Source organism: Salmo trutta, chromosome 21, assembly GCF_901001165.1.
Source record: "Salmo trutta chromosome 21, fSalTru1.1, whole genome shotgun sequence".
NCBI classification, from domain to species: Eukaryota; Metazoa; Chordata; class Actinopteri; order Salmoniformes; family Salmonidae; genus Salmo; species Salmo trutta.
This window is the reverse complement of record NC_042977.1, coordinates 37,848,452-37,875,449: the sequence shown is the minus strand read 5'-3', so window position 1 is coordinate 37,875,449 and position 26,998 is coordinate 37,848,452. Positions and strand designations below refer to the sequence as shown.

General features: G+C 46.0%; 1 protein-coding gene across 4 annotated transcripts in view; it reads right to left on the bottom strand.

Annotated features, from left to right (window-relative positions):
• The window catches only part of LOC115157364 (ephrin type-A receptor 3-like), a 218,364-nt gene that overhangs the window by 8,742 nt on the left and 182,624 nt on the right, over positions 1–26,998 (bottom strand). For all 4 annotated transcript variants that reach the window (XM_029705551.1, XM_029705552.1, XM_029705553.1 and 1 more), the window contains 2 exons: positions 8,841–8,902; positions 5,155–5,364 (listed from right to left, as the gene is read on the bottom strand). In XM_029705551.1, the coding sequence (XP_029561411.1) occupies positions 5,155–5,364; positions 8,841–8,902 (272 nt within the window). The remainder of the gene's footprint in view (positions 1–5,154; positions 5,365–8,840; positions 8,903–26,998) is intronic.

The following is a 26,998-nucleotide window of genomic DNA, read 5'->3' as shown; positions in this document are numbered from 1 at the left end:
GTGTGTGTGTGTGTGTGTGTGTGTGTGTAGGTGAAACACTTCTCCCAGGGCTATCTATGCTAATGTCCCATTAAAGAAACATCTCTAACACTTCCCTGTGAATACCGATGGAGAAGTGTCTTTGTGTGAGCATATCATATGAGGCACCATGCAGTGCAGCGCTGCTTATTATGCCATTTACAGCCTGTGTATAATGCTCAGTGATTGGGGTTATACGTAGGATTAGTTATAAGGCTATGTCTGTGTTGTATGTTATAATATAATGCATTATTTATAGCATGTAAAATGTTCTCAGTGGCTACTAGCTTCTCAACATCTTCTCAACGGCTACTAGCTAGCTTTCTATCTTTCCCCATTACAGCACAGTGATTATGAAATGTCTTCATATTTGCTGCTGGCTTTTTTTTTAACCTTTTTAATTACACAACCTTTTAATTACACTCTCTCCTTGTTACTTTTTAATTCACATTTTCACATTTGGACCGGTTTCTCCACTGTCTTCTCGTTACTTTTTAATTCACATTTTCATATTTGGACAGGTTCCTCCACTCTCTTCTCGTTAGTTTTTAATTCCCATGTTCATATTTGGACAGGTTCATCCTCTCTCCTCTTCTTCAAGTCTTAGAGGACCTATAGGGCAGGAGTTTGACAGCTCCAACAAGCTACTTTATTCCTATCCACTAACCCTGAGCCAGATTCACATTAATCCCACCACTCATTATGTCTCGTTAAGCCTAATAACTCGTTAGAATAATTACGACTTGTTAGGCGCAACCTTGAAACCAGCAGGTCTTTTAGCACCTGGAGTGGAGAGTGCTGGGTAGTTAGGAAGATACATATGTCCAATTCCAACCTCTAACCCCTTGCCCGTTATGCTTTTTTGTAGATCTGAACGGATTATACCTATCCAGTCCTTTTATATCTTCTGGAAGTGCCAAGGGGGTAAAGGGGTTGATCTGGCATGGGGCATTAGAACGAGCTCTCTCTCTTCATCTCCAGGGGGTAAAGGAAGGGACAATGGACTAATCGGGTGAGAGGAGCGTGTGGTGAAAGGGTTGAGAGAGAGAGGTAAGAAAATAAAAGCTTTTTCTTTGTGAAACCTGCAATTATCCCAGTAGGAAGACAATGGGCACTGTCAAGCACAGATCAGATATAACAGCCGACATGAGACAAGACAAAACTAGCCAGTTTTAGAATATTATGTTGTAGAACAGCTGACTGAAGACCAGGCATTCAGATCAAATAGTGTATTCCCTGACGAAGGCCTTGCAGCCGAAATGCGTCAGAGTTTTTAAACTTTGTTGCCATTAAACATGCAATACAAATAAAGGCATTTTAATGAATGATCTTCCTTTCTTTTTGAACACGAGATGCACAGTTGAGATTAAGGACCCTGGGACTAAACACCTCCCTCTGCAACTGGATCCTGGATTTCCTGATGGCCCGTACCCAGGTGGTAAGGGTAGGTAACAACACATCTGCCACGCTGATCCTCAACACGGGGGTCCCCAGGGGTGCGTGCTCAGTCCCCTCCTGTAATCCCTGTTCACTCATGACTGCATGGCCAGGCACGACTCCAACACCATCATTAAGTTTGCAGACGACACAACAGTGGTAGGCCTGATCACCGACAACAATGAGACAGCCTATAGGGAAGAGGTCAGAGACCTGGCTGTGTGGTGCCAGGACAACAACCTCTCCCTCAACCTGATCAAGACAAAGGAGATGATTGTGGACTACAGGAAAAAGAGGACCGAGCACGCCCCCATTCTCATCAACGGGGCTGCAGTGGAGCAGGTTGAGAGCTTCAACTTTAAACTCCAGCCACCCAATTCATAGACTGTTCTCTCGGAGACCGCACGGCAAGCGCTACCTTAGCGCCAAGTCTAGGTAAAAAAAGCTTCTTAACAACTTCTACCCTCAAGCCATAAGACTGCTGAAGAGCTAATCAAATGGCTACCCAGACTATTTGCATTGTCCCCCCCACCCCCTTTTATGCTTCTGCTACTCTCTGTTTATAATCTATGCAGTCACTTTACCTACATGTACACATTACCTCAATTACCTCAACTAACCGGTGCTCCCGCACATTGACTCTGTCCCGGCACCCCCTGTATATAGCCTCCACATTGACTCTGTCCCGGTACCCCCTGTATATAGCCTCCACATTGACTCTGTACCGGTACCACCTGTATATAGCCTCCACATTGACTCTGTCCCGGTACCCACCGTATATAGCCTCCACATTGACTCTGTACCGGTACCCTCTGTATATAGCCTCCACATTGACTTTGTACTGGTACCCCCTGTATATAGCCTCCACATTGACTCTGTACCGGTACCCCCTGTATATAGCCTCCACATTGACTCTGTCCCGGTACCCCCTGTATATAGCCTCCACATTGACTCTGTACCGGTACCCCCTGTATATAGCCTCCACATTGACTCTGTACCGGTACCCCTTGTATACGGCCTCCACATTGACTCTGTACCGGTACCCCCTGTATACAGCCTCCACATTGACTCTGTACCGGTACCCCCTGTATACAGCCTCCACATTGACTCTGTACCGGTACCCCCTGTATACAGCCTCCACATTGACTCTGTACCGGTACCCCCTGTATACAGCCTTCACATTGACTCTGTACCGGTACCCCCTGTATATAGCCTCCACATTGACTCTGTACCGGTACCCCCTCTATACAGCCTCCACATTGACTCTGTACCGGTACCCCTGTATATAGACTCCACATTGACTCTGTCCCGGTACCCCCTGTATACAGCCTCCACATTGACTCTGTCCCGGTACCCCCTGTATACAGCCTCGTTACTGCTATTTTACTGCTGCTCTTTAATTATTATTATTATTATATATTTTAAACCTGCATGGTTGATTAAGGCCATGTAAGTAAGCATTTCACTGTAAGGTGTTCTATTCGGAGCATGTGACAAATCAAATTCGATTTGACTGTTTTCACAGTAACGGTGTCTCTTTACAATGAAGTGATGAAACTTTGAAACAAAGTTGCCACTTGTAGCAAGGTATTGTAGCAAACAAGTATTATGAAATACATGCACCAGAAACAGGCCTCACTTTGTGACTTGTCAGATAAATATCAGCAAGCTAGGCTAGCTAGCTGCAGCAAAAACGCTTTCATATTGGCGAAACGGATCCGTCTCGTCTCAATTTAGACTAACAGGGATTGACAGGCTGTTTCACGCGTGATTTGTCATTCTACCCCTCTCACTCTTTCTCTCACAAAAAAAGATGGGAATAAAGGGGAAATTTGAAGGGAAGGGGTGAGGGGGAAAGAGGAAAGGAGAGAGAGGTGAGAAGGAGAAAGGCTAGGGAGTGAGGAAAGAAGAGAGAGTGGTGAGAAGGAGAAAGGCTAGGGAGTGAGGAAAGGAGAGAGAGGTGAGAAGGAGAAAGGCTAGGGAGTGAGGAAAGGAGAGCGAGTGGTGAGAAGGAGAAAAGCTAGGGAGTGAGGAAAGGAGAGAGAGGTGAGAAGGAGAAAGGCTAGGGAGTGAGGAAAGAAGAGAGAGGTGAGAAGGAGAAAGGCTAGGGAGTGAGGAAAGAAGAGAGAGTGGTGAGAAGGAGAAAGGCTAGGGAGTGAGGAAAGGAGAGAGAGGTGAGAAGGAGAAAGGCTAGGGAGTGAGGAAAGGAGAGCGAGTGGTGAGAAGGAGAAAAGCTAAGGAGTGAGGAAAGGAGAGAGAGTGGTGAGAAGGAGAAAGGCTAGGGAGTGAGGAAAGGAGAGAGAGAGGTGAGAAGGAGAAAGGCTAGGGAGTGAGGAAATGAGAGAGAGTGGTGAGAAGGAGAAAGGCTAGGGAGTGAGGAAAGGAGAGAGAGACGTGAGGAGAAAGGCTAGGGAGTGAGGAAAGGAGAGAGAGACGTGAGGAGAAAGGCTAGGGAGTGAGGAAAGGAGAGAGAGACGTGAGGAGAAAGGCTAGGGAGTTAGGAAAGGAGAGAGAGACGTGAGGAGAAAGGCTAGGGAGTGAGGAAAGGAGAGAGAGACGTGAGGAGAAAGGCTAGGGAGTGAGGAAAGGGGGATGAGGGTTGAGGTGGATGAGAGAGGTAAGAGAGGAAATACCAACGTACTGGGAGGACAGGGGCACTGATTTGGACTAACAAGCTCTCTCCTTCTCCTCCTCACAAACATACAGTAGGCTACAACATTAATACAAATATTTACTGTCTAAGCAAATTCCAATTGCACCATCATGTATGAGCCTTTCAAAAACAAGGATTTAAATGCAATAATCCTTGACATATCACATTCTCGGTTCTCTTACCCATGTTGTATAAGGGTGAGTGTCTGTCTTACCCATGTGGTATAAGGGTGAGTGTATGTCTTACCCATGTGGTATAAGGGTGAGTGTCTGTCTTACCCATGTGGTATAAGGGTGAGTGTCTGTCTTACCCATGTGGTATAAGGGTGAGTGTCTGTCTTACCCATGTGGTATAAGGGTGAGTGTCTGTCTTTCCCATGTGGTATAAGGGTGAGTGTATGTCTTACCCATGTGGTATAAGGGTGAGTGTCTATCTTACCCATGTGGTATAAGGGTGAGTGTCTATCTTACCCATGTGGTATAAGGGTGAGTGTCTGTCTTACCCATGTGGTATAAGGGTGAGTGTCTGTCTTACCCATGTGGTATAAGGGTGAGTGTCTGTCTTACCCATGTGGTATAAGGGTGAGTGTCTGTCTTACCCATGTGGTATAAGGGTGAGTGTCTGTCTTTCCCATGTGGTATAAGGGTGAGTGTCTGTCTTTCCCATGTGGTATAAGGGTGAGTGTATGTCTTACCCATGTGGTATAAGGGTGAGTGTCTATCTTACCCATGTGGTATAAGGGTGAGTGTCTATCTTACCCATGTGGTATAAGGGTGAGTGTCTATCTTACCCATGTGGTATAAGGGTGAGTGTCTATCTTACCCATGTGGTATAAGGGTGAGTGTCTGTCTTACCCATGTGGTATAAGGGTGAGTGTCTGTCTTACCCATGTGGTATAAGGGTGAGTGTCTGTCTTTCCCATGTGGTATAAGGGTGAGTGTCTGTCTTACCCATGTGGTATAAGGGTGAGTGTATGTCTTACCCATGTGGCATAATGATGTGTGTCTGTCTTTCCCATGTGGTATAAGGGTGAGTGTCTGTCTTACCTGTGTGGTGTATGCTGCCTCAGGGTCGTCCTCCAGTACTCGTGACAGGCCGAAGTCAGACACCTTACACACCAGGTTGCTGTTGACCAGGATGTTGCGGGCGGCCAGGTCTCGGTGAACGTAGCTCATGTCAGACAGGTACTTCATGCCCGACGCGATGCCACGCAGCATGCCCACCAGCTGGATCACTGTGAACTGACCGTCTTGTTTCTATTGTAAAGAGGGAGAGGGAGATACAGAGAGAGAGAGGGGTGGGGGAGAAATGGAGAGCGAGAGAGAGAGAGAGAGAGAGAGAGAGAGAGATGTTAGCTGTTGTATGTTCTGTCGGTGTTGTCACCATCAGCCCAGCAACAATATACCCTTGGGGAACAATAAAGTTTATTGAATTGGCTTGAATTTCATTGAACACACATATGCACATTGTGTTACCACCAAAGCAGTCCTGCTCTGTGAATAACACCCCCAGCCTGACTCTATGTCATAAATCCTTCTCCACAGTTCCTCTACTAATATACAGCAGGCTGTATCACTGAGAACAGATCACCACTGTTACCACTCTCATTACCGCAATACAGATACAGTTCTCTTTAAGTGGAGCCCATTCCCCTCCACGATAATCTGGCTAAATGATGATGAAAACTGACAGGGAAGAGAAAGAAGACTGCTCTCTCAAACACACACACACACGTTGGCGATGTTTGATCTGGGTAGTGAGCATAATGACTGTCATAAAAAGCCAATATAATTCTGAGATCAGTTTTATGGGTAATAGGCTAAACACAGAGTTACACGGGTTTCATTAGACCCCAGATCAATGAAGAAGCACTGGTCACAAAAACAATGCATCTCTCTCTCTTTCTCTCTCTCTCTCTCTCTCTCTCTCACTTTCACCCCCCCCCTCTCTCTCTCCCTCTCTCTCTCTCACTTTCACCCCCCTCTCTCTCTCTCACTTTCACCCCCCCCTCTCTCTCTCTCTCTCTCTCTCTCTCTCTCTCTCTCTCTCTCTCTCTCTCTCTCTCTCTCTCTCTCACTTTCACCCCCCCCTCTCTCTCTCTCTCTCTCTCTCTCTATCTTTCATTCTATTTCACTTTCACCCCTCTCTCCCCCTCTCTCTCTCACCCCATTTCTTTCTCCTCCCTCTGTCTCCCTCCCTTCCACTCTCCAACCCCCACTCCCCCCTTCTCTCTCATATCCCTTACTGGAAGAGCTATGAGGAGAGATTGTTAAAGGAGGAAGTCTGTGGGTTAGAGAGACAGAGCAATCAATCAGCATTTCACAAAACAAGACCTAATTAACTTACTGCACAGCTGCTGAAACACCGGTAGAGGAGATACACTACCAGTCCACAGTTTTACAACACCTACTCATCAAAGGGTTTTTCATTATTTTTACTATTTTCTACATTGTAGAATAATAATGAAGGCATAAAAACTATAAAATAACACATATGGAATCATGTAGTAACCAATAAAGTGTTAAACAAATCAAAATATATTTTATATTTGAGATTCTTCAAAGTAGCCACCCTTTGCCTTAATGACAGCTTTGCACACTCTTGGCATTCTCTCAACCAGCTTGAAGGACTTGCCACATGTTGGCTGCTTTTCCTTCACTCTACGGTCCAACTCATCACAAACCATCTCAATTTGGTTGAGGTCCGGGTATTGTGGAGGCCAGGTCATCTGATGCAGCACTCCATCACTCTCCTTCTTGGTAAAATAGCCCTTACACAGCCTGGAGGTGTGTAAGACACCTCCAGGCTGCAATTGGGCTGCAATTCCTGAGGCTGGTAACTCTAATGAACTTATCCTGTGCAGCAGGGGTAACTCTGGGTCTTCCTTTCCTGTGGCGGTCCTCATGAGAGCCAGTTCCATCATAGAGCTTGATGGTTTTTGCGACTGCGCTTGAAGAAACTTTCAAAGTTTTTGAAATGTTCCGTATTGACTGGCCTTCATGTCTTAAAGTAATGATGGACTGTCGTTTCTCTTTGCTTATTTGAGCTGTTCTTGCCATAATATGGACTTGGTCTTTTACAAAATAGGGCTATCTTCGGTATACCCCCCACCTTATCACAACACAAATTATTGGCTGAAAGGCATTAAGAAGGAATGAAATTCCACAAATGTACCTTTAAGAAGGCACACCTGTTAATTGAAATGCATTCCAGGTGACTACCTCATGAAGCTGGTTGAGAGAATGCCACGGGTGTGCAAAGCTGTCATCAAGTCAAAGAGTGGCTATTGAAGAATCTTAAATATAACTGTCACGTCCTGACCAGTATAAAGGGTTATTTGTTATGGTAGTTTGGTCAGGACGTGGCAGTGGGTATTTGTTTTATGTGGTTCGGGGTGGTGGTTTATTTAGTAGGGCGTTTGATTTATTATTTCGGGTTTTTGGTCTATGTTCTATGTTTTGGTATTTCTATGTTCTTTCTGGTTTGTTGTATTTCTATGTTTAGGTTAATGGGGGGTTGGACTCTCAATTGGAGGCAGGTGCTTTCTCATTGCCTCTGATTGAGAGTCCTATATATGGGTAATTGTTTGGTGTAGTGTTTGTGGGAGATTGTTTCTTGTTTTGCTGAGTGTGCCTGACAAGACTGTTTTGTTGTTCGTGGTTTCGTTTTGTTGTTTTTTGGTGTTCTTGTTATTTAAAAAAATATACAAGATGAGCATCCACATTCCTGCTGCGTTTTGGTCCTCCATTCCAGACGACAACCGTGACAATAACATATATTTTGATTTGTTTTCCACTTTTCTGGTTACTACATGATTCCATATGTGTTATTTCATAGTTGTGATGTTTTCACTATTATTCTACAATGTTGAAAATAGTAAAAATAAAGAAAATCCATTGAATGAGTAGGTGTTCTAAAACTTTTGACCGGTAGTGTGGATGGATATTGCTCTGAGAATGAGAGAGAACCGGTGTGTGTGTTTGTGTGTCTGTGTGTATGCATGCCTTTGCGTGTGTGTGTGTGTGTGTGTGTGTGTGTGTGTGTGTGTGTGTGGTAGAACAGGAGATGATGTGGGCTGATATTGCTGTGAGATAACGTAAGCTAGCTATAACAGGATTACGGTCTAGTGGATGGATATAGGAGTGGGGAGGTGGACATAACACTCAGGGTCATCTGCTGGTTCAGCTATATATACCAAGGGTAACTCTAAACATTACTGATAGAGTGTGTGTGGGTTTGTGAGTGAATCTGTCCTCCACAGATGTTATTGTGAAATCATTCAGTAGGAGTGAGGCCAGTGGGGTTGAGTGGTGTTCTGTCAGAACTGAAAAGACTGAACTGAATGAGGAACTAGTAGTTTCTCTACAATCAATTTCTTTTACTTTCCATCCCTGTTTCAACCAGGAGAGATCTTCAAACACTATGGAGCATTTCACGATTCAGACTGTCTTTAAATACAGGCAGAATGACTAAGTGGGTAGTGTGTGTGTGTGTGTGTGTGTGTGTGTGTGTGTGTGTGTGTGTGTGTGTGTGTGTGTGTGTGTGTGTGTGTGTGTGTGTGTGTGTGTGTGTGTGTGTGTGTGTGTGTGTGTGTGTGTGTGTGTGTGTGCGTGTGTGTGTGTGTGCAGAACAAACTCAATAAAATCAATAAAATGTATTTATAAAGCACTTTTTAGATCAGCAGATGTCACAAAGTGCTTATTCAGAAACCCAGTCTAAAACCCCAACTAACCTTCAGGAAGGTATCCAGGGATCCATTCTCCATAAATTCTGTGATGATCATCACTGGCTTACCTGAGAAGAGAAAGAACAACACATTCACATTAATGCACAGAACACAATACATATATACTTGCTTATCTGAGGACACAGAACAATACAGAACAACACAGAACACAATACATATATACTGGCTTATCTGAGGACACAGAAAAATACAGAACACAAAACATATATACAGTGGGGGGAAAAAGTATTTGATCCCCTGCTGATTTTGTACGTTTGCCCACTGATAAAGAAAGGATCAGTCTATAATTTTAATGGTATGTTTATTTGAACAGTGAGAGACAGAATAACAACAAAAATATCCAGAAAAACGCATGTAAAAACTGTTATAAATTGATTTGCATTTTAATGAGGGAAATAAGTATTTGACCCCCTCTCAATCAGAAAGATTTCTGGCTCCCAGATGTCTTTTATACAGGTAACGAGCTGAGATTAGGAGCACACTCTTAAAGAGAGTGCTCCTAACCGCAGCTTGTTACCTGTAAAAAAGACACCTGTCCACAGAAGCAATCAATCAATCAATCAGATTCCAAACTCTCCACCATGGCCAAGACCAAAGATGTCAGGGACAAGACTGTAGACCTACACAAGGCTGGAATCGGCTACAAGACCATCGCCAAGCAGATTGGTGAGAAGGTGACAACATTTGGTGCGATTATTCGCAAATGGAACAAACACAAAAGAACTGTCAATATCCCTCGGCCTGGGGCTCCATGCAAGATCTCACCTCGTGGGGTTGCAATGATCATGAGAACGGTGAGGAATCAGCCCAGAACTACATGGGAGGATCTTGTCAATGATCTCAAGGCAGCTGGGACCATAGTCACCAAGAAAACAATTGGTAACACACTACGCCGTGAAGGACTGAAATGCTGCAGCGCCCGCAAGGTCCCCCTGCTCAAGAATACATATACATTTTATTTTATTTATTTATTTCACCTTTATTTAACCAGGTAGGCAAGTTGAGAACAAGTTCTCATTTACAATTGCGACCTGGCCAAGATAAAGCAAAGCAGTTCGACAACATACAAAAACACAGAGTTACACATGGAGTAAAACAACATACAATCAATGATGCAGTAGAAAAAAAATAAGACTATATACAATGTGAGCAAATGATGTGAGATAAGGGAGGTGAAGGCAAAAAAAATGCCATGGTGGCAAAGTAAATAAAGTATGGCAAGAAAAACACTGGAATGGTAGATTTGTAGTTTGAAGAAAGTTAAAAGTTAAAATATAAATAATATGATGCAAAGGAGCAAAATAAATAAAATAAATAAATACAGTAGGGGAAGAGGTAGTTGTTTGGGTTAAATTATAGATGGGCTATGTACAGGTGCAGTGATCTGTGAGCTGCTCTGACAGCTGGTGCTTAAAGCTAGTGAGGGAGATAAGTGTTTCCAGTTTCAGAGATTTTTGTAATTCGTTCCAATCATTGGCAGCAGAGAACTGGAAGGAGAGGCGGCCAAAGGAGGAATTGGCTTTGGGGGTGACCAGAGAGATATACCTGCTGGAGCGCGTGCTACAGGTGGGTGCTGCTATGGTGACCAGTGAGCGGAGATAAGGGGGGACTTTACCTAGCAGGGTCTTGTAGATGACCTGGAGCCAATGTGTTTGGCGACGATTATGAAGTGAAGGCCAGCCAACGAGAACATACAGGTCGCAGTGGTGGGTTGTATATGGGGCTTTGGTGACAAAACGGATGGCACTGTGATAGACTGCATCCAGCTTGTTGAGTAGGGTATTGGAGGCTATTTTGTAAATGACATCGCCGAAGTCGAGGATTGGTAGGATGGTCAGTTTTACGAGGGTATGTTTGGCAGCATGAGTGAAGGATGCTTTGTTGCGAAATAGGAAGCCAATTCTAGATTTCACTTTGGATTGGAGAAGATTGATGTGAGTCTGGAAGGAGAGTTTACAGTCTAACCAGACACCTAGGTATTTGTAGTTGTCCACAAATTCTAAGTTAGAACCGTCCAGAGAAGTTATGCTGGATGGGCGGGCAGGTGCAGGCAGCGATCGGTTGAAGAGCATGCATTTAGTTTTACTTGTGTTTAGGAGCAGTTAGAGACCACGGAAGGAGAGTTGAATGGCATTGAAGCTCGTCTGGAGGGCTGATGCCCGTCTGAAGTTTGCCAATGAACATCTGCATGATTCAGAGGACAACTGGTGAAAGTGTTGTGGTCAGATGCAACCCGCCTCATCAATTAAAAAAAAAGAAGAAAGTATTATTTACCTCATCTGAATTCCACGACAGAAGCTAGCCAGAGGTTAGCCATTTTCACTGGCTAACGTTGAAGTTCAGCTAGCTACGGTTAGCTGTCCTCAGCTATCCATTAGCTCGAAAAGCTATCGCCAGTTTTTGTACAGCGCGACTCAGACCAGAGCATATCGGACCTATTCTCTCTCCTTTCCTCGATTTCTACCGCAGGCTCTGGACTTTTACACCTGGATCTTGCAGCTAACTAGCTGCTACCTGAGTGACTATTGGCAACGTCGGTCTCGGAATTAACACACACTATCACGGAGCTAGCTAGCTAGCCAGCTGAAGAATTCCGTCAGCCACTCGTGGGCTACTCCTGAGCTAGCCAGCTGAAGTGTCTCCTGGGCTACAACTCACCTATCCTGACCCGTTTTACTGCCGATGCGGAGCCCCATTGGGTCTTCACGACTGGATCACCGACGTTATCTGCCCGAGGGAGTTGTCCAACTGGCCCCTCCGTCGCGACGTAACCTGATCGCCCATCTGCGGCCAGCTAATCGTTAGCTGTCTTTTCGGCTGCGATCTGAATAGGTCTGTCGGACACTTTTCTTGAGCCACTATAACTAACTATTTTGCCAACTTGGACAGGTCCCCCCTTCCACACGGAACCCCACTAACCCACAGACGGAAACGCACGAGGCGGCTAAAAACATACCTCCCTCCCATCTTCCACCAGCTTGCTACCTATGGCCCGGCTTGCTGTCTGATTCTCACTGGACCCTCTGATCACTCGGCTAAGCATGCCTCTCCTTAATGTCAATATGCCTTGTCCATTGCTGTTCTGGTTAGTGTTTATTGGCTTATTTCACTGTAGAGCCTCTAGCCCTGCTCATTATACCTTATCCAACCTCTCAGTTCCTCCACCCACACATGCTATGACATCTTCTGGTTTCAATGATATTTCTAGAGACAATATCTCTCTCATAATCACTAAATGCCTAGGTTTACCTCCTCTGTACTCACATCCCACCATACCTTTGTCTGTACATTATACCTTGAAGCTATTTTATCGCCCCCAGATACCTGCTCCTTTTTCTCTCTATTCTGGACGTCACAGACGACCAATTCTTATAGCTTTTAGCCGTACCCTCATACTTATCCTTCTCTGCTCCGCTGGGGATGTAGAGGTGAATCCAGGCCCTTCAGTGCCTGGCTCCACACCTACTCCCCAGGCGCTCTCTTTTGATGACTTCTGTAACCGTAATAGCCTTGGTTTCATGCATGTTAACATTAGAAGCCTCCTCCCTAAGTTTGTTTTATTCACTGCTTTAGCACACTCTGCCAACCCGGATGTCCTAGCTGTGTCTGAATCTTGGCTTAGGAAGTCCACCAAAAACTGTGAAATCTTCATCCCTAACTACAACGTTTTCAGACAAGATAGAACGACCAAAGGGGGCGGTGTTGCAATCTACTGCAGAGATAGCTTGCAGAGTTCTGTCCTGCTATCCAGGTCTGTACCCAAACAATTTGAACTTCTACTTTTAAAAATCCACCTCTCCAAAAACAAGTCTCTCACCGTTGCCGCCTGCTATAGACCCCCCTCGGCCCCTAGCTGTGCTCTGGACACCATATGTGAACTGATTGCCCCCCATCTATCTTCAGAGCTCGTGCTACTAGGCGACCAAAACTGGGACATGCTTAACACCCCAGCCATTCTACAATCCAAGCTTGATGCCCTCAATCTCACACAAATTATTAATGAACCCACCAGGTACAACCCCAAAGCCGCAAACACTGGCACCCTCATAGATATCATCCTAACCAATGTGCCCTCTAATTACACCTCTGCTGTTTTCAACCAAGATCTCAGCGATCACTGCCTCATTGCCTGCACCCGTAATGGGTCAGCGGTCAAACGACCTCCACTCATCACTGTCAAACGCTCCCTGAAACATTTCAACGAGCAAGCCTTTCTAATCGACCTGGCCCTGGTATCCTGGAAGGATATTGACCTCATCCCGTCAGTAGAGGATGCCTGGTTATTTTTTAAAAATGCCTTCCTCTCCATCTTAAATAAGCATGCCCCTTTCAAGAAATTTAGAACCAGGAACAGATATAGCCCTTGGTTCTCCCCAGACCTGACTGCCCTTAACCAACACAAAAATATCCTGTGGCGTTCTGCATTAGCATCGAACTGCCCCCGCGATATGCAACTTTTTAGGGAAGTTAGAAACCAATACACACAGGCAGTTAGAAACGCCAAGGCTAGCTTTTTCAAACAGAAATTTGCTTCGTGCAACTCCAACTCTAAAAAGTTCTGGGACATTGTAAAGTCCATGGAGAATAAGAACACCTCCTCCCAACTGCCCACTGCACTGAGGATAGGAAACTCTGTCACCACCGATAAGCCCACTATAATTGAGAATTTCAATAAGCATTTTTCTACGGCTGGCCATGCTTTCCACCTAACTACCCCTACTGCATTCAACAGCACTGCACCCCTCACAGCTACTCGCCCAAGCCTCCCCCATTTCTCCTTCTCCCAAATCCATTCAGCTGATGTTCTGAAAGAGCTGCAAAATCTGGACCCCTACAAATCAGCTGGGCTTGACAATCTGGACCCTTTCTTTCTAAAATTATCTGCCGAAATTATTGCAACCCCTATTACTAGCCTGTTCAACCTCTCTTTCGTGTCGTCTGAGATTCCCATAGATTGGAAAGCAGCTGCTGTCATCCCCCTCTTCAAAGGAGGTGACACTCTTGACCCAAGTTGCTACAGACCTATATCCATCCTACCCTGCCTTTCTAAGGTCTTCGAAAGCCAAGTCAACAAACAGATTACCGACTATTTTGAATCCCACCGCACCCTCTCCGCTATGCAATCTGGTTTCAGAGCTGGTCATGGGTGCACCTCAGCCACGCTCAAGGTCCTAAACGACATCGTAACCGCCATCGATAAGAAACATTACTGTGCTGCCGTATTCATTGACCTGGCCAAAGCTTTTGACTCTGTTAATCACCACATCCTCATCGGCAGACTTAGTAGCCTTGGTTTCTCAAACGATTGCGTCGCCTGGTTCACCAACTACTTCTCTGACAGAGTTCAGTGTGTCAAATCGGAGGGCCTACTGTCTGGACCTCTGGCAGTCTCTATGGGGGTACCACAGGGTTCAATTCTTGGGCCAACTCTTTTCTCTGTATACATAAATGATGTCGCTCTTGCTGCTGGTGAATCTCTGATCCACCTCTACGCAGACGACACCATTCTGTATACTTCTGGCCCTTCTTTGGACACTGTGTTAACAACCCTCCAGACGAGCTTCAATGCCATTCAACTCTCCTTCCGTGGTCTCCAACTGCTCCTAAACACAAGTAAAACTAAATGCATGCTCTTCAACCGATCGCTGCCTGCACCTGCCCGCCCATCCAGCATAACTTCTCTGGACGGTTCTAACTTAGAATTTGTGGACAACTACAAATACCTAGGTGTCTGGTTAGACTGTAAACTCTCCTTCCAGACTCACATCAATCATTTCCAATCCAAAGTGAAATCTAGAATTGGCTTCCTATTTCGCAACAAAGCATCCTTCACTCATGCTGCCAAACATACCCTCGTAAAACTGACCATCCTACCAATCCTCGACTTCGGCGATGTCATTTACAAAATAGCCTCCAATACCCTACTCAACAAGCTGGATGCAGTCTATCACAGTGCCATCCGTTTTGTCACCAAAGCCCCATATACAACCCACCACTGCGACCTGTATGCTCTCGTTGGCTGGCCTTCACTTCATAATCGTCGCCAAACACATTGGCTCCAGGTCATCTACAAGACCCTGCTAGGTAAAGTCCCCCCTTATCTCCGCTCACTGGTCACCATAGCAGCACCCACCTGTAGCACGCGCTCCAGCAGGTATATCTCTCTGGTCACCCCTAAAGCCAACTCCTCCTTTGGTCGTCTCTCCTTCCAGTTCTCAGCTGCCAATGATTGGAACGAACTACAAAAATCTCTAAAACTGGAAACACTTATCTCCCTCACTAGCTTTAAGCACCAGCTGTCAGAGCAGCTCACAGATCTCTGCACCTGTACATAGCCCATCTTTAATTGAGCCCAAACTACTACCTTTTCCCCTACTGTATTTATTTATTTTATTTATTTTGCTCCTTTGCACCATATTATCCATATTATTTATATTTTAACTTTTAACTTTCTTCAAACTACAAATCTACCATTCCAGTGTTTTTTCTTGCCATACTTTATTTACTTTGCCACCATGGCATTTTTTTTGCCTTTACCTCCATTATCTCACATCATTTGCTCACATTGTATATAGTCTTATTTTTTTCTACTGCATCATTGATTGTATGTTGTTTTACTCCATGTGTAACTCTGTGTTTTTTGTATGTTGTCGAACTGCTTTGCTTTATCTTGGCCAGGTCGCAATTGTAAATGAGAACTTGTTCTCAACTTGCCTACCTGGTTAAATAAAGGTGAAATAAAAAATAAATAAATAAAAAGATGAGACCAAAATGGAGCTCATTGGCATCAACTCAACTCACCGTGTTTGGAGGAGGAGGAATGCTGCCTATGACCCCAAGAACACCATCTCCACCGTCAAACATGGAGGTGGAAACATTATGCTTTGGGGGTGTTTTTCTGCTAAGGGGACAGGACAACTTCACCACATCAAAGGGACGATGGACGGGGCCATGTACCGTCAAATCTTAGGTGAGAACATCCTTCCCTCAGCCAGGGCATTGAAAATGGGTCGTGGATGGGTATTCCAGCATGACAATGACCCAAAACACACGGCCAAGGCAACAAAGGAGTGGCTCAAGAAGAAGCACATTAAGGTCCTGGAGTGGCCTAGCCAGTCTCCAGACCTTAATCCCATAGAAAATCTGTGGAGGGAGCTGAAGGTTCGAGTTGCCAAACGTCAGCCTCGAAACCTTAATGACTTGGAGAAGATCTGCAAAGAAGAGTGGGACAAAATCCATCCTGAGATGTGTGCAAACCTGGTGGCCAACTACAAGAAATGTCTGACCTCTGTGATTGCCAACAAGGGTTTTGCCACTAAGTACTAAGTCATGTTTTGCAGAGGGGTCAAATACTTATTTCCCTCATTAAAATACAAATAATTTTATAACATTTTTGACATGCGTTTTTCTGGATATTTTTGTTGTTATTCTGTCTCTCACTGTTCAAATAAACCTACCATTAAAATTATAGACTGATCATTTCTTTGTAAGTGGGCAAACTTACAAAATCAGCAGGGGATCAAATACTTTTCCCCCCCCACTGTACTGGCTTATCTGAGGACACAGAACAATACAGAACAACACAGAACACAAAACATATATACTGGCTTATCTGAGGACACAGACAAATACAGAGCATCACAGAACACAATAAATATATACTGGCTTATCTGAGGACACAGACAAATATAGAACATCACAGAACACAATAAATATATACTGGCTTATCTGAGGACACAGACAAATACAGAACAACATAGAACACAATACATATATACTGGCTTATCTGAGGACACAGAACAATACAGAACACAAAACATATATACCGGCTTATCTGAGGACACAGAACAATACAGAACAACAAAGAACACAATACATATATACTGGCTTATCTGAGGACACATAACAACACAGAACAACACAGAACACAATACATATATACTTGCTTATCTGAGGACACAGAACAATACAGAACACAAAACATATATACTGACTTATCTGAGGACACAGAACAATACAGAACAACACAGAACACAGTACATATATACTGGCTTATCTGAGGACACAGAACAATACAGAACAACACAGAACACAGTACATATATACTGGCTTATCTGAGGACACAGAACAACACAGAACACAGAACACAATACATATATACTGGCTTATCTGAGGACACAGAAAAATACAGATCAACACAGAACACAAAACATATATACTGGCTTATCTGAGGACACAGAACAACACAGAACAACACAGAACACAATACATATATACTGGCTTATCTGAGGACACAGGAAAATACAGAACAACACAGAAAAGAACAACACTCCACATAGATGGGAAGAGAGGAGAAGTAAATAGTCACAGCGGAGATCAATCTCATTTAGTCTTTCTCCCTCTCTCCCACCTATCTCCCCTCCCTCTCTCTCTCTCCTTTCTCCCTCTCTCTCTCTCCCACCTCTCTCCCTCTCTCTCTCTTTCTCTCTCTCTCTGGGGTACAGCATGGCATGTCGTCATCATTCACAGTGACAGCTTCTAATCAGGGCCTTCCATAAACACCAGAAGATAATTACTATGTGCCAATCCACAAGGGTGTGTGTGTGTGTGTGTGTGTGTGTGTGTGTGTGTGTGTGTGTGTGTGTGTGTGTGTGTGTGTGTGTGTGTGTGTGTGTGTGTGTGTGTGCATGTATGTGTGTGATGTGTTTCTGTGTGCAGAAGGCTGTCTCTTGAGATCTCATGAATACTGATCAGCTTTTTGGGGTAAATGGATGGGGGGGGGTATTGAACACCTGTGTGTGTTGTGTGATTGATTGACAGGTCTGATTCCCCGCCCGGCACCTGGTGGAAAACAAATGATTAACAAAGTGCCCACACAGTAGTCCCTGTCTCTTTACATGGCCCCCCACAGACGACACCTCCTATAGCCAGAGAAGGGAATGTGGTTCCAATCTCACACACACACACACACACACACACACACACACACACACACACACACACACACACACACACACACACACACACACACACACACACACACACACGCTGGAAGGAGATGTTAAGTGTCCCTGTGTGTGTGTGTGGTACAGTTTGTAAACACAGCCAATACTACTATACTACTGTGTCAATAGTGATGAATAGGCAACATTTCTCCAATCAGAGATGCTGGGAAGAACCGGGCAGAGATAATGAGGTAGGAGAGGGAGGGAGATGGAAGGAGAGGGAGGAAAGGAGGAGAGAGGAGACGGAGGGAGATGGGAGGAAAGGAGGATGGAGGAGATGGAAGGAGAGGGAGAAAAGGAGGATGGAGGAGATGGAGGGAGAGGGAGGGAAGGAGGAGGGAGGAGATGGAAGGAGAGGGAGGAAAGGAGGAGGAAGGAGAGGGAAGATAGGAGGAGGGAGGAAATGGAAGGAGAGGGAGGAAAGGAGGAGGGAGGAGATGGAAGGAGAGGGAGGAAAGGAGGATGGAGGAGATGAAAGGAGAGGGAGGAAAGGAGGATGGAGGAGATGAAGGGAAAGGGAGGAAAGGAGGATGGAGGAGATGGAGGGAGATGGGATTCGAGAGAGAAAGAGAGAGGGAGGAAAGGAAAGGACGGGAGGAGGAAGTGGGTTGAACAAGGAAGATGAGAGATGGGGAAGAAAGAGGAGGAGATGTGGGGGAGGTGTGAGACAGGGTAAGAGAGGTGAGGAAAGACAGGTGAAGATTGAAAGAGGAGGGAGAAGGGTGAGATTGGGGTGAGAGTGGAGAGGGTATGGGGGAGAATATGGTTGTCAGGGGAGAAGGGCAGGGGAGAGAAATACAGAATAAAATAAGTGAGAGGTAGGTGAGGAGGGAGAGGGGGAGGAGGGAGAGGGGAAGAGGGAGAGGAGGAAGACAGGGGGAAGGAGAGGGGGAGGAAGGGGAAGGAGAGGAGGGAGAGGGAAGGAGGGAGGGAGAGGAGGACGAGTGGAGGTGGAAGGAGAGGGGAAGGAGGGAGAGGGGGTGGAAGGGGGAGATGGAGGGAGAGGGGAAGGAGGGAGAGGGGGTGGAAGGGGGAGATGGAGGGAGAGGGGAAGGAGGGAGAGGGGGTGGAAGGGGGAGATGGAGGGAGAGGGGAAGGAGGGAGAGGGGGTGGAAGGGGGAGATGGAGGGAGAGGGGAAGGAGGGAGAGGGGGTGGAAGGGGAAGATGGAGGGAGAGGGGAAGGAGGGAGAGGGGGTGGAAGGGGGAGATGGGTTGTCAGGGAAGGTCAGTAACATCACTGGGGAGCCCTACAGCTCTATACTGGGTAAAGACGGTGATACATCACCTTAAATGAAATCACTATCTCACTGAGATAAATGCCACACAAAAAACACACACACACACACACACACACACACACTGATAAATGCCTATCCTCACCCCCCAGCAGAGGAAAATCCAATTCCCTTTCACTTTGATCCCTTAGACTAATGTGGCTGTCAGACAGGACACTGCCACCAGAGACTAGGCCAGAGGGTGTGTGTGTATCGACTGCAGGGCGAGCATCTGATTTTGAGGCTGTCCTGCAGAGAAGTGTGTGTGTCATGTGACTGCTCTATCGAAAGGGACAGATGAAAGGCTCTGTGGGATTGATCCGTACCAAAATAGAGGTCTGACACTAACAGCCCATCCCCCTGACCTAACAGATAGACAGACACATGTGTGTATGTGTGAGATTGACAGACGAATGGACAAACTAACTGACAGGTAAAATGACAGACAGACAGACAGACAGACAGACAGACAGACAGACAGACAGACAGACAGACAGACAGACAGACAGACAGACAGACAGACAGACAGACAGACAGACAGACAGACTACTGTGAAACAACTGGGGAGCTCAAGGTTTGAGGAAAATACAAGAAAGAATGTTCTTGAATAAAGGTGTGTGCAAAAGTAAAGAGCTTCCCTAACTACACATATAATGGGATGAGTGTTTTCATTGTGGTTCCCAGCTCTGACTGCTGTGAAACCCTTGAGAAAACTTCCCTGTTCAGTTGACTAGTCCAGTCCTTCATTCATTATCCTATTGGTCTATAATTCCTCTGCTTTCTGAAGTCTTCATCTGGACTCCTGCCATGGAGAATTAGCAAACCACACACACACTCCCCTCTGTCTGTCTGTTTCCCTCTCCCTCCCTCCCTCCCTCCCTCCCTCTGTCACTCTGATCCCACACAATAGACCCCATTGACCACGTCTTGAGACTGAATCACATGCCAGACACGCGCAAGTAAAGCCCTCCTGCAAACACACACGGTCATTTTGCCACATTTTACCTCTCTCCATTGGAGTATCAACTCTCTGGAGTATCGCCTCTCTGCTGTGTTAAATGAAGCCCTGTTCTTAAGACCTTACAGAAACACATTGCATTCAGCCAAAATAAAGAGACATCCATTAAGATGCGTAAAGATAGAGACACTTCAAACCCACAGAATGAAGGAATACCACTCGGTCGAACATAATTTGTACATAGCCCTTTTATCGGGCTGTTTTCAAGGCTTTCAACATTCATATCTTCTAAAGAGCCAAGGTTGTCTGTATGCTTCTGGGGTCAATGTGTATGTCCAGTTTTTAACTCAGAGCGGTAATACAGCTGTAGCTTTTGTAACAGAGCCAGTAAACAAGCACCTGACAGAAACAAAGAGCTCTGACGATCAGGACTATATAATGGCACTCAGCAGGGATGGAAAACAGACACTCAAGGAGACTGCAGCACTGGTAAAGAAACGGTATGTGTGTGTGAGGGTGGCAAGTAGCCTAGCAGTTAAGAATGTTGGGCCGGTAACCAAAAGGTCACTGGTTCAAATCCCCGAGGTGACTAGGTGAAAAATCTTCTGCTGTGCACTTGAGCAAGGTGCTTAACCCTACTTGCTCTGGATAAGTGTGTCTGCTAAATGAACAAAATGTTGTGTGTATTTGTGTGGTGTGACCGGGAAAGAGAGGTGTTCTCTATTTGTGTAGGCTGATGTTTGTATCTGTGTGTGTGATGCTCAGTGTCCAGACCCAGTTTATTTGCGGTGAGCAGAATTGCAGATTGCCTATTGATCTTCTGCCTGGTGTGAGAGCAGCAGAGTGTAAAATGGATCCAGGAGTTTTGTGTTTTTAACAGCACTTCATTAACACATGCTTTTAATGAGAGAACTGGCCACCTATCGCCTCACTCAACCTCGTACACCACAGAACCGATCTATCCACTGTATGTAAGTGTTCTAGCTTGAGAAACAACATGGAATGTTAACTGGAGATTGTTAACTGCATATAGATTAAGATAAAGGGGTTTTAACTAAAAGATTAATACTATGTGTGAGGGCATATGGATCTCTCTTTGAACGGCTGGCGGAGCATAAAGAGAGAGACAGAAACACCTCAAATCTCCAATAAATTAACCACACTAAGAGTGTTTAAACTAACATTATTCTCCACACAAAGGAGAGCCTCCAAATGCATAACTACCTTACCCAAATACAGGATAACAGATTAGGGGAGAGAATATAGCAGACCTTAACCAGGTGCTGAGAGAGAACGTATTAGATAGATAGCGGGCAGATGAGATGACGAGGTGTACCTAATTGTAGGTTTTCCAGATGAGCCGATTGTCGCAGCAATTGTGTGAGGCTTATAAAGAAAGGATCAAGAGATAAAAGGACAGATGGAGAGAGATAGGGAGTGCGCATGCAGCACTTTTACGATTCGCGGAGAAAAGGTCAATTTCCTCTCTTGTTCTCTTTGTGTGCGGCAATCTCATTTGCATAACAATGGCAGCAATCACAGAAAGACAGGCAGGCTGTCATTAGAATACCAGGACAGCAGGATAGAAGGCTCTTATTAGAATACCAGGACAGCAGGATAGAAGGCTCTTATTAGAATACCAGGATAGAAGGATGGAAGGATCTTAATAGAATACCAGGACAGCAGGATGGAAGGCTCTTAATAGAATACCAGGACAGCAGGATGGAAGGCTCTTAATAGAATACCAGGACAGCAGGATGGAAAGCTCTTATTAGAATACCAGGACAGCAGGATGGAAGGCTCTTAATAGAATACCAGGACAGCAGGATGGAAGGCTCTTAATAGAATACCAGGACAGCAGGATGGAAGGCTCTTAATAGAATACCAGGACAGCAGGATGGAAGGCTCTTAATAGAATACCAGGACAGCAGGATGGAAGGCTCTTAATAGAATACCAGGACAGCAGGATGGAAGGCTCTTAATAGAATACCAGGACAGCAGGATGGAAAGCTCTTATTAGAATACCAGGACAGCAGGATGGAAGGCTCTTAATAGAATACCAGGACAGCAGGATGGAAGGCTCTTAATAGAATACCAGGACAGCAGGATGGAAGGCTCTTAATAGAATACCAGGACAGCAGGATGGAAGGCTCTTAATAGAATACCAGGACAGCAGGATGGAAGGCTCTTAATAGAATACCAGGACAGAAGGATGGAAGGCTCTTATTAGAATACCAGGACAGCAGGATGGAAGGCTCTTATTAGAATACCAGGACAGCAGGATGGAAGGCTCTTATTAGAATACCAGGACAGCAGGATGGAAGGCTCTTAATAGAATACCAGGACAGCAGGATGGAAGGCTCTTAATAGAATACCAGGACAGCAGGATGGAAGGCTCTTAATAGAATACCAGGACAGCAGGATGGAAGGCTCTCATTAGAATACCAGGACAGCAGGATGGAAGGCTCTTATTAGAATACCAGGACAGCAGGATGGAAGGATCTTATTAGAATACCAGGACAGCAGGATGGAAGGCTCTTATTAGAATACCAGGACAGCAGGACAGAAGGCTCTTAATAGAATACCAGGACAGCAGGATAGAAGGCTCTTATTAGAATACAAGGACAGCAGGACAGAAGGCTCTTATTAGAATACCAGGACAGAAGGCTCTGTCACAGCTGTCTTCGTCCTCAGACAAAATAGAGAAATCCTCATCTGAGAAAGTAGACCAATATGCGGCGGAGGTCGCGTTCATCATTGAATTTAATTAAACAATAACGTGAACACTATACAAAACAAGAAACAACGACAGTACAACAGTTTTGCAGGCTAACGAAAAGCAATGCAAAAACAACTACCCACAAACACAAAGACAAACACACCCTATTATATAGGACTCCCAATCAAAGGCAACTCAACACACCTGCCTTCAATTGGGAGTCCCATCCCAATTAACTATACATAGAAAACGAACCTAGAACCTATACCCACAACTAACTAACTAAACATAGAAATACATAAACACAGAGCAGTGCCCAAAACCCCCAGAATACATAAATAAAACAACCTACTAACTACACCACCACCCTGAACCATATAAAACAAATACCCTCTGCCACATCCTGACCAAACTACAACAACACATAACCCTTAACTGGTCAGGATGTGACAGTACCCCCCCTAAAGGTGCAGACCCCGGATGCACCTCCTATGTAAAAAAAAAAGTAAAAAAAATAATAAAAAAATCCCCCCTAAACTAAAGGGAGGGAAGGGAGGGTGGCTGCCGTCAACGACGGCACTGTGCTACACCCCCCCTCCCCAACCCACCTATATCTGGAGGTGGCCCCGGTTCTGGCAGTTCCGGGCAGACGGGCCACCCGGCAGCTCCGGGCAGACGGGCCACTCGGGCTGGGCCGGAGGGCAGTCGGGCCACTCTGGCAGACCCGGAGGACAGTCGGGCCACTCTGGCAGACCCGGAGGGCAGTCGGGCCACTCTGGCAGACCCGGAGGGCAGTCGGGCCACTCTGGCAGACCAGGAGGACAGTCGGGCCACTCTGGCAGACCCGGAGGACAGTCGGGCCACTCTGGCAGACCCGGAGGACAGTCGGGCCACTCTGGCAGACCCGGAGGGCAGTCGGGCCACTCTGGCAGACCCGGAGGGCAGTCGGGCCACTCTGGCAGACCCGGAGGGCAGTCGGGCCACTCTGGCAGACCAGTAGGGCAGTCGGGCCACTCTGGCAGACCCGGAGGGCAGTCGGGCCACTCTGGCAGACCCGGAGGGCAGTCGGGCCACTCTGGCAGACCCGGAGGGCAATCGGGCCACTCTGGCAGACCCGGAGGGCAGTCGGGCCACTCTGGCAGACCCGGAGGACAGTCGGGCCACTCTGGCAGACCCGGGCAGTCTGGCCACTCTGGCATCTCCGGGCAGTCTGGCCCCTCTGGCATCTCCGGGCAGTCTGGCCACTCTGGCATCTCCGGGCAGTCTGGCCACTCTGGCATCTCCGGGCAGTCTGGCCACTCTGGCATCCCCGGGCAGTCTGGCCACTCTGGCATCTCTGGGCAGTCTGGCAACTCTGGCATCTCCGGGCAGTCTGGCCACTCTGGCATCCCCGGGCAGTCTGGCCACTCTGGCATCTCCGGGCAGTCTGGCCACTCTGGCAGCTCCTGACAAGTGGGTGGCTCTGGCAGCTCCTGACTGGCGGGCAGCACTGGCGACTCCTGACTGGCGGGCGGCTCTGGCGACTCTTGACTGACGGGCAGCTCTGGTGACTCTTGACTGACGGGCAGCTCTGGCGACCCTTAACTGGCGGGGCTGGACTGACGCACTAGAAACCTTGTGCGTGGAGCTGGTACTGGACGTGCCAGCCCCGTCCAAAATCTCCTCCCAAGTCCATTTCTCAGCGTGCCGCTCCTCTCTCCGCTGCTTGGTCTTGTATAGGTGGGTAGTTCTGTCACAGCTGTCTTCGTCCTCAGACGAAATAGAGAAATCCTCATCTGAGAAAGTAGACCAATATGCGGCGGAGGTCGCGTTCATCATTGAATTTAATTAAACAATAACGTAAACACTATACAAAACAAGAAACAACGACAGTACAACAGTTTTGCAGGCTAACGAAAAGCAATACAAAAACAACTACCCACAAACACAAAGACAAACACACCCTATTATATAGGACTCCCAATCAAAGGCAACTCAACACACCTGCCTTCAATTGGGAGTCCCATCCCAATTAACTATACATAGAAAACGAACCTAGAACCTATACCCACAACTAACTAACTAAACATAGAAATACATAAACACAGAGCAGTGCCCAAAACCCCCGGAATACATAAATAAAACAACCTACTAACTACACCACCACCCCGAACCATATAAAACAAATACCCTCTGCCACATCCTGACCAAACTACAACAACACATAACCCTTAACTGGTCAGGACGTGACAGGCTCTTAATAGAATACCAGGACAGAAGGCTCTTATTAGAATACCAGGACAGCAGGATAAAAGGCTCTTAATAGAATACCAGGACAGCAGGATAGAAGGCTCTTCTTAGAATACCAGGACAGCAGGACAGAAGGCTCTTATTAGAATACCAGGACAGCAGGACAGAAGGCTCTTAATAGAATACCAGGACAGCAGGACAAAAGGCTCTTAATAGAATACCAGGACAGCAGGATGGAAGGCTCTTAATAGAATACCCGGACAGCAGGATAGAAGGCTCTTATTAGAATACCAGGACAGCAGGACAGAAGGCTCTTATTAGAATACCAGGACAGAAGGCTCTTAATAGAATACCAGGACAGAAGGCTCTTATTAGAATACCAGGACAGCAGGATGGAAGGCTCTTAATAGAATACCAGGACAGCAGGATAGAAGGCTCTTATTAGAATACCAGGACAGCAGGATAGAAGGCTCTTATTAGAATACCAGGACAGCAGGACAGAAGGCTCTCATTAGAATACCAGGACAGCGAGATGGAATACTCTTATTAGAATACCAGGAAAACGGGATGGAAGGCTCTTATTAGAATCCCAGGACAGCAGGACAGAAGGCTCTTATTAGAATACCAGGACAGCAGGACAGAAGGCTCTTAATAGAATACCAGGACAGCGAGATGGAATACTCTTATTAGAATACCAGGACAGCGAGATGGAATACTCTTATTAGAATACCAGGAAAACGGGATGGAAGGCTCTTATTAGAATCCCAGGACAACAGGATAGAAGGCTCTTATTAGAATACAAGGACAGCGGGATGGAAGGCCTCTATTAGAATACCAGGAAAGTGAGATGGAAGACTCTTATTAGAATACCAGGACAGCGGGATGGAAGGCTCTTATTAGAATACCAGGAAAGTGGGATGGAAGGATCTCATTAAAATACCAGGAAACGGGATGAGAGGCTCTTGGGGTTTTAAGGGGGTATAATGAGAAAACACACACACACGTACAGGCAGTGTTGCCAACAAATTTTCAGGGGAAGTTGCTTTAATGATAAAGAATAACGCAAACACGGAAAACAATAAACAAGAACGACTCACGACAGGCTAACAGGCTATACATACAAAATAATAGCAGTGCTAGCGCAACGACCCACAAACCCAAGTGAAAAACACACACCTAATATATGACTCCCAATCAGGAACAACCATAACCAGCTGTCCCTGATTGGGAGCCACACAGACCAACATAGAAACATACAACCCAGAACAAACATACACAGACATCTTCTGCCACCTCCTGACGAAAATACTACACAACTACACCCTCTGCTGGTCAGGACGTGACACTCAGCTACTTTAATCATTTCAGTGGTGCTTTTATTGTGCTTTAGCGTTTCCTTAACACTGAACAAGGCCATGTTTCGCAAGGCTTCTAGGTTGTCTGGGAGCCTTGCTTGCAGCTCCTTGCTTAAAGCAACAATGTAGTTGATGCACTGTCTCCGAATGACCTTTTCGTCCTCTGGCGCAAGACTGAGTTGGTACACCGTGCTCTCGAAAAGGTACCCAAGGTGTGGTGATGGTCTGAGATGTCCATCAATGGCATACTTCAGGACATCAATGACTTCCATAGGGTTGACTACTCTGCTGCAAATTGATGTTAAGAGGTGTACCAGATTGTCCAAAAGCTTGACAGGATCTATTTGCGCTCCCTCAAATGACTTGTCAGGTAGACATAGCTGGTCTTGTCCATGTACATTGTGTGGAGCACATCCACCATGTAGCAACGCTCACTGGCCTTGGTCACCTCAAAGTTCAGTTCTTCCCACTGGCTCAATATACGAGTTACCGCAGGCTCAATCGATAGCCAACGTGTGGCACACACTTTGATGATCTGCAGGGGTTTCTGGCCACAATTAATGGTGGCATACACTGCTTTGTACGCCTCGCGCCGTTTTGGG